Source organism: Dromaius novaehollandiae, chromosome 1 (genome assembly GCF_036370855.1).
Source record: "Dromaius novaehollandiae isolate bDroNov1 chromosome 1, bDroNov1.hap1, whole genome shotgun sequence".
Classification (NCBI taxonomy): domain Eukaryota; kingdom Metazoa; phylum Chordata; class Aves; order Casuariiformes; family Dromaiidae; genus Dromaius; species Dromaius novaehollandiae.
In genome coordinates this window covers 64362384-64372592 of record NC_088098.1, presented here as the reverse complement: position 1 = coordinate 64372592, position 10209 = coordinate 64362384, and the positions used below count along the sequence as shown (strand labels likewise).

Below are 10209 nucleotides of genomic sequence, written 5' to 3'. Positions count from 1 at the left end.
ACTGGTAATATTTGTTTATCTACTAAATAAAATGATAGATACTTCATTCCCATCTGACCACTAGAAGATATTTTAGACCTGTTTTGATGCTTACGGCACATCTAGGGACAGAAAAACTTTGACCAGACTTCATGGGTCATTTGTTGGAAACCTGTTCACAACGAATCTGCGGAACATGAACTCCCAACAGTGGCTTTAACAAACGCAGCAAACACCCGCCCAGAATAAATTACCCATTAATAAACAATATTTATTTATAAACTGATGAACTATGGCACCTTTTTATAGACTGTACTAAGAAAAGTAAACTAAAACAGGTAATTATCTATATTAGCATCTCTGCAATAATGTATTTACATGGAATTGTTAGCTAATATATAAATGTCCATCAGGATGTCTAGTCAACAACAGCAAAAGACAGCTGCATTTTGGTTTAAATGCTCCTTACATTAAGGAAAAAAAAAAAGCCATCAAGTGTGGAAGAGTAGGAGTGAGTAGCCCGCATTTGCCCCTCCCTTTCCCTTGTAGGATTCAAACAACAATCATTTCAGTGATAACAAGGCACAGAGATCTTAATTTTCTTTTGTGTGTAGGAGCCATAAAGGTGGCTTTCATTACCACTGTAAAATCAACCTCCTTGAAACTTAAGCAAGCAGTGATTATATTTTAAGAGAACCAAAATCTTTTTGTCTTGTTTTCTTTCAGAAGATTACAATAAATCTGTCTGCCTTAGAAAAACATTACAAAATACAGAAGCCAGGTAGTGTAGCTTCTGTTTTACATTTTAGGAGGAAAGCTGTTTGTTTAGAGTGGATGTCTAGCTGTTGGCCAGGGGGGCAGATTTGGTCCAAATGATGATTCTGTCTTATCTTTTCATCAGAAGAGTTGTTGTCGCCACTTCGTTGCTGTGTCTCTGAGCAGCCAGCACCTCTGCATGGCCCAAGGGCCAGAGGAGTGAAAGGATCGCTTGAAACTGTTATTCCTTCCCCAGGGCTAGAAGGTTTGATCCATGGTGCAAACACAAGTTATGGGGCAAAGCATCACTCCACAGCAGCAGAAGCCCTTCTCAGTAGCAACTGTGTGGCTCTACCCCTTTCCTTGTCCCAGGTTAGTTTTTGGCTGGATCAGGTCCCACATGATTGATGCAAGTGCAAGGAGAGAGGCCAGAGGTGAGGGCTGGGCTGGGCAAGACTGCAGCATCCTTAACCAGCATTGGCTTGTGCTGCTGTGGACCCACAGCCTAAGGGGCAAATGAGCTGTGTGCTAGTCCTGCTTTCCTGTGTGGCATTAGCCCAGTCACTACACACATCTCGCTGCTTCAACTCAGCCATCCATAAGAAATAAAAAATGCTAGCTGTTGGAGGGGAATGCAGGGAGGCTAAAATCATTAGCACTTTGAAATGAAGCTGCAGTACTAAGCACTGGTGTCCTTGCAAAACTAGGCCTTTTGCTGGGAAGCATCAGTGAGACAGCATCTTCCACCGACAGAGGTGTCAGCACCTTTCATAAGGCTGAAGTACTAGGACATGCACTTGGCTAAACTGTTTAAACAGAATATATGACTTACCATGAATTTTCTATGCTACTGTAACTACATAAATTGTTCTTCAAGAAGCCAGGCATGCCTGCCTGATCTGCAGGCAGTACAAAGTAGCAGAGTTTCTCTGAAATCTAGAGTCACACTGATTTTTATTGCCTTAGGATTCCACCCAACTTATTTTCCTACACTGCAACTTGATTCTGGCTGCATACATTTTCATTCTAGTGCCATTTTTGGTTCCTTTCAGCTTAAGCAAAAAGCAAGATTTGCTTCAGGCTAGGATGGGCCATAAAAATTTCAAGCTAAAAAAAGAGCTGGGGAGGGGAAAGGAAGGGCATTTTGGCTGAGGAAAAAATGAGAAGTGGTGTCTATAAACAGAGTAAAGTGGAAACTTGTTTTTAGCCTTAACATCCTTGCTGAAGTAGCAGCAGCTAGCAGGCACAACTTTCTGCACTTAATCTCTTCAACCGTTGTTTTTTCATCCGTATGCGCAGGGTAGCTGTGATGTGTGCTGGGTAGAGAAGAGCAATCGGGATCGCTACTATGGCTGGGCAGCCTGTGCCAGGAACGTCTTGGTACGCTGGCTGCATCACTGAGTCCCAGCCCAAGTGAGCTCATGGGGCTCAGCTGGATGCCGCGAGGTAGTGCAGACACGAAATGAAGACAACTGTCATGGAAAGTCTAAGAGGGACGCTTGTTCCGCGGGCGGCCCGGACAATGAAGAATTGGCATGCCACCCCCTCTCTCGCCCCCCAGCTGATGCCAAGCGGGCGGCCGGCAGCCGGCAGATGAATAGCAGGTCTGTTCCAGCAGCTGCGCTTCCCGGTCCAGTGACGGGAGAGGCTCCGGGAGCGCAGAGTTCCTGGCTACTTGTGCTGTCTGTGGAGGGAGAGACCCGAGGGCAAGAGGATGGCCTCAGAAGGGGAGAGCATCAACCTCCAAGTGAGTCCAGCTTGGGGGAATACCCATGGGAGGGAAAAGAGGGAGGGAAGATCCCCACAGCTAGGGAAATAGCCACTGCTTCTCTCACTCGCGCCTCAGCTTTGGCAGCCGATTTCACTTGAAAACTCAGTGCTGCTTTTTTCCGCTGCTTGCCTTTGAAGAAAAGCTAGTGGTGGGATCTCTGTCCTGTTCTGCCAGGAGCTGTTATGAGCCTTCTGCCGAATGGGACGGGGTAAGAAGAGGGGGATTACTCAGAAGAGCTGCTTTTTTTTGGAGAAGGAGGGAAGCAGGGGCAAGAGTTAGCGTTCAGCTCTCAGAAGGAGGCAGCACAGACTTTATGAGCTACAAAAATCTGAGCTGTTCATCATCTCACAAAGCCTCTCTCTGTTTGGCAAAAAGTGCTCCCAATCTGGGGAGGAGAAGAAGAAATAAATACAGCAAATGCTGAGGGCATGCAGAGGCCAGGGTTTCCTATGCAGGGTTTATAGAGAAACAAAACTTCTTGATAAAGCTCTTTCAGTTCTCTGTGTTCCTCTTCTGAGTGTTTGTGTTTTTTAAGAAGGGTGTTTCTTGTGCTCAGCATGTGCTCTAGGAAAGGGCAACTACCCAAGGGTTTGGAAAGAGAAACTGTTAGAGATGAAATGGAGTCAAACCCCAGATCACAGGCACCCGCCTAACTTCAAGTCCAGATCTGCACTTCAGACAACTCTGGAGAAGGGGAGAAGGCAAAGCGCTGCCTGGGGTGCAGCTTCCAGAGCTGGGAAAGTCAGCAACACCGTCCAAACTTTGCAGCTGATTTTTTCTCAGTGTAATGGTCTTAACTGTCCTCAGATGTGAAAGCGGTGAAGTCCATTTGGGGTGGTCTCCATTTTTATTTCTTTGGCCCATTTCAAAGAAACTAAAATGGAAAGATTTGTGTCCTAGGAAATAATCAGGACAATTATCCCAGAGGTGGATAAGTAGACTAGAAAGAAAGAATTAGGCTTCCTGATCCTGCAGATCGTAAGGAGAAAGAGGCAGGGTTACCTCAGCTGAGATATGAGGTGCATAGCACATTTTTTAAGACTCTGGATTAGCTGTGCTCAGATAAGAGAGAGGATAACCAAGGAAAATGCATACGTAGCTTTGGCAGTTGGTGAAAATGGTTGCTATTCAGGATTGAGAAAAAGAGAAGCGAGGCTTTCCTAGAACTAGTTATAAAGGGAAAATATATGAAAATACATCAGGAATTGGGTATGGGGGCAGAGGGGACATGAAAATTATATTTAGTAGAAACCCAGGTTAACTTCTCATATTTTAAAGCTTTCCACACGATGGAAAGTTCAGGTCTATGTTGGATTTGTAATTCAGTTTTCATAGGTGAAAGAATCGCCTCCACTGATTAAAATGCTCGTAAGCTTCTGAAAAACCTGTATTTTACATTTTTCTTCAGTCAGACTATTCTCTTTCAACCCATCCTGAAGTTAAATGAAGAGCCAAAAATGATCCTCAGTATCTTCAGCCAAAAGTTAAGATCCTCAGCAAAAGTGAATAAGCCCCAAAGGGCAGCAGTCCCTTGAGTTATAAATTTTTTTAAAAGTGTACATATATGTTTCTAGAGCAGGAAGGTGTGGGGGTTTCTATCCACCTCTACACAGGTTCCCACAAGAAAAATCATCCTACTGAGATTTTCCTTGTGGCACTTTACAGGGATTTCACAAAGCCACTAGAAAATATAAAATGTAGGCAAATGTACACAGATTCCTGCATGCTTATAATCAGGAAATATATGGTGCAGGCAGGGGAGGGAAAGAGCATTACATACTACCACAGAGCTGGGACAAGCAGGGGTTCCAAGTGTAACATGACCTGAGAAGCATGAGATGAGGGGAGAAATGATCAGTGGAAGAGAGGAAAAAAAGAAATCTTTCAGTTGAAAGTACATTTCAAAGCCTCTGCTGAGTCCCTGAACGTGGAGCAGGTGTCTTCCCGAGAGTTTCCAGCTGTGGGTTTATGAGCAGCCCTGCGGGAATGTGCGCTGCCCACCCCGCGGCGGTAACGTGTGGCTCTGCTCAGAAAGAGCTCCTGTATGGAGTAGCACAAACAACCATGGGACTTAACTATGGGGCAATGCAGAAATCGGAATTTTTATTTATGGGGAGTGGGTCCTGTGTCCAAAACAGTTGCACAGCACCTACTAGCATTTTTTATACAACTTTTACATGTCCAGGTTTGACAGATAACAAGAGAATGAAAATGATATGAGCCTTTAGCATGGCATAGGAAAGAGCTAGAAGAGGTGGTCGAGATTTAGGAAGGCTATGAAGATCAGTCCTCAATTTTTTGACTCTTCCCAGAAAGTGAGAACAAGAGCTCACTAAGCAAAGTTAAAAGCCTCTATAACAGGAGCCACTCCTTCACGCAGCATGTAGTCAGCTTGTGGAATTAACCATCTCCTGGAGCAGGACACAACGTCAAATATTGGAGCAAGCATTGAGAAGAGATCAGGAAAATATTATGACCAATAACAATATTTACAGTTATGCAAGCTAAAAGAGGTACTTTCAAATCCCATAGGCCAATGGCAGGATAAAAATAAATACTCTCTTCAGCTCTCTACAGGCACTAGCACAGTAACTGACCAGAATGCAAGTGATATTTTGCATTAGAAAAGATAATATACCAATTGTCCATGAGTGAGAGCTAGGACCGGTTTTTAACAGCAGGAACTAGCTCACATTAATATACTTCCTCCCTCACAAAAATTCTCGGTGTGTTTCAATGGACTCTGTTTTACAGTTCTGACTTCTAGGAAGGCTAAGAAAACCTCAAACTGCGCACAGAAAGATGCTAAAAGGAAATGATGCTGAAATGAAAAAAACCCACAAGGCAGTAGAGCAGTCTCACCAGATCTACACCAGCCAGCCAAATGCTAAGACAAAAGAGAAAACTTTAACTTGAATTAAAATTTTTGAATTAAGAAGATTAGTTTACCTATTAAAAGATAAGACTTTAACATGAATTACTTTGAATTATGTATTTTCCTTACCAGACATCTCTATTTATGACTTCCAAGTGAAAGTTTCACCTTCCGCTATTAAGCATCTCCATTGACAAGAAACCAAAGCAGGCAGACCAGTAATCTGGTGAGATACAGGAGAGTATATCCTGAGATAGCTGGGCCTGGAAAAACACATTTGCGGTAGAAACAAATAAAAAAAGTCCAACAAGATACCTATCCCTTTTTAATTCAGGAAATAAAGGTTTACAAATTAGGATAGAATAATGGCTTTGATAGGCATGATCTGGCTGATTGATCTGAACTACTTCATGCTATTATAACCCCTGACTCTCACCGCCTCCCTTCTCATAGACATTTGCAGGGGGGATAGAGGAGGAGGGAGCCATACAGGATGATTCTTTTCAGTGGCAAAAGAGCCGTTAAATCTGTTTAACTGTGTGCTTCAGCTGCTGCAGTTCACGATCTGGCATCTTAACACAACCCTGTTTCATTGGTGATTTAAGCTAATGTACCAGACTTTGAATGGGAGCAACTAAGACAACATCCGTTCTACCACTCCCACCACAGTAGCAGTAACCAGGGGAAAGTGTGTGGACAGCTGAAATCAGTAACACTCACACATTACCACAGCTAAATCTGTCAGAGCCCCAGATGAATATTGCAAAATGGAGCAAAGATTGGGGCTGATTCGAAATGGCACCTGAATTTTATTAGGTTTGTATTTCTATATTTTCCTATTCATGAATGGGTGCTATGTTCTGTATAAATGGGTGTTATGTTTAAAGAATGTTCACTGGATGAATGTCATCCATATTCATATTGCAAAGGAGACTATATGTTGTTTGTTACTTCTTTCTTTTTTTAGTTCACTCTTTGCCTTAAAAATTTGTAATCCTCTGGGACAAGAGCAGAAATAATACTTCACCATTTAGGGATTCATTCATACACCAAAAGCAGAAAGAGTAAATACATAAAATAATCATTCTGGAAAACAGATTCTACACTGAAACTTGCTGGCAGAAGTTGTTTGGTGAATACTTTGAATGCAAAGTACATCTGCAGAAATCAAGACAGGTTTACAAGCAACTTGCAAGGAAAAAAAAAAGATTAAATCGTTGAGTAATTTACTACAAGTGCTTAGTCTGACCAGGTCTACGATGGAAAGATTAACAGGCAGTTATAGACCTAAGAGTGGGGACTTTTCCAAAACGCCCACAAAGCAAATGGAAAGTCCCGCTTACCACTGTAAATTCCATCTCCCACATCCCACTTTCAGACTAGTCCTGATGAGGGAATGCAGTGAGTGTGTTCACAACCGGGTTGGACTTCTGTTTTTCTGGGGGTTTTTGTGTGTGGCTTTAATGTGTGCCTTGAGGTTGTGATGTGCTTACAGGTTCTTGGCTTGGGCACATATTTGTCTGCCTCTGGAGCAACAGCCAGCTTGTGCTTTCTAGTGCTGTAGGACCTTTATCCTCATTCAGCCATTTCTTAGCACAGTGGCAATCTAACGTTACAGATCACGCAGTGTCTCTGTCCCAGAGGACTTCGGTAGTGTTGTTTGGGTTCTGGGATAGCTTGTATAATTAGTGCTTGGATAATGACATTCTGTGTTGAGAAAGAGCCTTTCATTATGAAAATCTCAAGTAGTTCAGAAAGAGACACCTTTGTGTCATCCCTGTACAGTGTGCGCAACTCAGCCATCAAGAGTTGGAGGAACTTATCTCATCATGTTTATAACAGAACAGATCCAATTGATAGAGCCCCTGAAAAAGGATCCCACCTCCCACTCCCAGCGGTGCACTCCACTGGCTGTGGCATTCCCATCGCCCTGGCAAAGCCAGTTCAGAGAGCTAAACTGTGTGAAAACTAACCACTTTTGGGTAGGATTAGTTTTCTTTTGGTTTTCAGTCCTGAACTGGTTGCTGTGAGGATCAGACGAGTGCCAACACCAGCACCTAGGAGGGTGCAGCCAGGAGAGCATGTGGGGAGGTGGCAAGATCACTCATTTCAGATCAATTAGCAGAAGGCCAGGCCACAGCCCAAGGGATGGTGTGGCCAGCAGTAGAGGCACTTGGACTGCAAGATTTAGGATTAAAATTTGAGAGCAAAGTCTTTACAGGGCTAGCTAGAGGTTTAGGCACAGATTCAGTGTGCCCTGGTCGGTCAGAAGACAGGTGTGAAATATGATATTGCACTTGGGAGAGAGAATGAGCGTATGTGCTTTTCCCCCCATCAGAGGGACCTGCCAGTCTGCAAGCCTTACCCGCGCAGTTCCCAGGAAAGCTTTAACACTAACACTAGAAGGCCAATGAGCATGATGACAGCACACTGAGAAGAAGGGTACATTTTTTTATAGCCATTACTAATTGCTTCTTTGTTCTCTAGTCAGATGTGGCATTTCTCCTCTACCCTATACATTCCTCCTGCCATCTCTACCTGGACACAGCCAGCATTCCTGCTTGGGGTGAACAGTCCATTTATGCCCTTTCCAAACAGAAGGGTGGTATTCTCTCAACTTGAGAAAGTGGATGCCAGATTTTAGGGTATCTGGGGAAATGAAGCATGTGGAGTGAAATATATACCTGGAGTTATCTCAGGGTAATCAGTGGCCTTACGCTGGCGACTGATCTGGTCCCTGGCACTTTACCTTGATGAGGGATGGAAAGAAACATAGCAACATCTTACTGAGGGTGGGAGTCTGATCCCACGCTATGCACTCAGCAAGACTTGTCCATGATGAAACTAGGCGTGCGAAGACAGTGAAGAGAAAGGGATGTTGCTGGCTATCCTTCAGATACACAGGGAGCACATCAAACAGTGGATTAGCCTGACTGACTGACTGACTGGTCAGTACATCTGCTCTTACTGAAGCAAAGGGCATGTAGAGGCCTCCCACAGAAGAGCATAAGAGACCGTTGTTACATAGGACTCTTCTGCTGTGTTTAGACTTAGGGTAGGATTAGAATAGCCCTGCAAACAGAAAGAAAAGCCAACGATTTGACAGCACAATGATGATTTCCTCTGATGTATCTAAAAAGTTGCCTTCTGGGCACTATAAATTGCAGGAAGGAGGCCATGCTGCCAGGGGAAATTGAATAGGCAGGATTTGGGCCCCAGGCCTGCTGGGGTGGAAGGTGACACTGCTGTACAAGCGGTGTCTTCTTGCTGGGCTTTCAGGGACAGGGATGTGCAGACCTCTCTGGGCCTCCTTACAGACTGCCTGCAGGTTGCATGCGCGTCCGCAGTGACACTCTCGGGCCAGAGTATCTCTTGGGAGACAAATTCTTCCTTGACAGGTCTCCTCTGAAGGCAGAAGAGGTTTGCAGGAGGAGAACTGAATCCTTTAAGTTTGTTGTGGCAAGAGTTTCAGCCTAACTCAACTATCATAGTTGTTTTTAGAATAGCCTTTGCCATGGTCCTTGAACATTTCTTTTGCTTCAGGCCCACACCAGGGTCCTGCTGTACTCTGTGGTGTTGCTCCTTGCTCAGAAAGCTTTTAGCAATGACCAGTGCAAGAAAAAAAGAGGGCACAAAGGAAGGAGCCAGAAATAAAAAATTCCCTGTCTATATTATGTATTATGAGACTGATAAACAATTCCTCTTCCTGTCACATTTATATAGCACTCAGCCAGGGTTTGGTCTACAAAATATAATACTAGAAATACATGTTTCACTCAGAGCTAGAGCGACACAAGCACTCAGCTGCCGGACATTTCCTTACAAGATTTATGGCAGCCCACGTCCTGGGGTGAATAATGCGCGGTGCAGATGTTTGAGGACCTCAGCAACATAGGAGCTCAGACCACAGCTAGAAATGCTGAAAGCCATGCGGGAGGGGAAATTGGTTGTATAAGAACAATCTGAAGAAATTCAGACACTACTAAAGAGGGCAGAGACCAAGCTCCCCATTGAGAGGGAGGGAGGAGGATTTCAACCACAGTTCATACCCCGTGCAGTGGGACAGGACTCCACTGGTCGGTGGCTACAAAAGCACCTTAACAATAGCAACTTTCTCTCCTTTATAAAACTTCTAGAAATGAGGTGGGGGGAGTGGAGTGGGGACAGGCCTAGGACGCTGGGGGTTACCATACTGGTGAGGAAGAGGGGGAACTGTGCTGGGCCTGAGGGACACATGGACCCTTTGCATGGAGTTGTGGCCGGGGGCAAACTCACTGCCCTCCTCCCGGCACCCATGAGTGAGCCTCTATTTTGGCTTTACCCCTGTGAGGGCAGCTGAGGCCTTCCAATACTAATCCACAGCTAAAGGGAATTTCCATGTCTTTTATGAAAAAATTTCCTCCCCTGGCTTCATTCCCTCCCATTCCCGGGAACCGAACCATGCATCTGTGTCTGTTTTCCTACATTGGACAAATAAGTACGGCATCTCAGTTCATTTACCCGCTGAAAATGGAAACCGTCAGCCCTGGTTGTTGTCTCTCAGCCCTTCTTGAAAAATCTAACATTCTTCCAATCTCTCTTCTAAGAACTAAAAACGGGTGAAGCTGCATGCATACAGTAAACCCCACACGAGTGTAAGGTACTGCCACTACAAAAGCCACGTGAGCATTTCACAGCCATTTCCCCATCCCTGGCTTGTGAGTCAAGTGTTTATAACATTCTCTCTGAAAAAGGGGAATACAAGCAATGAGCTCCAAGAAACTAAACACTGCCATAATCTGAATGACCTCAGGTATGTAGACATGTAACAGAAACACTTGAACCAAAC

The 10209-nt window shown here is 44.4% G+C and overlaps 1 protein-coding gene across 1 annotated transcript in view; it reads left to right on the top strand.

Moving 5' to 3' along the window:
- The first annotated feature begins 2123 nt into the window (after positions 1 to 2123).
- NINJ2 (ninjurin 2) overlaps positions 2124 to 10209 on the top strand; it is a 48296-nt gene continuing 40210 nt past the window's right edge. Inside the window, exon 1 of the mRNA XM_026116964.2 lies at positions 2124 to 2482. Within this exon, the coding sequence (XP_025972749.2) occupies positions 2450 to 2482 (33 nt within the window). The 5' untranslated portion in view covers positions 2124 to 2449. The remainder of the gene's footprint in view (positions 2483 to 10209) is intronic.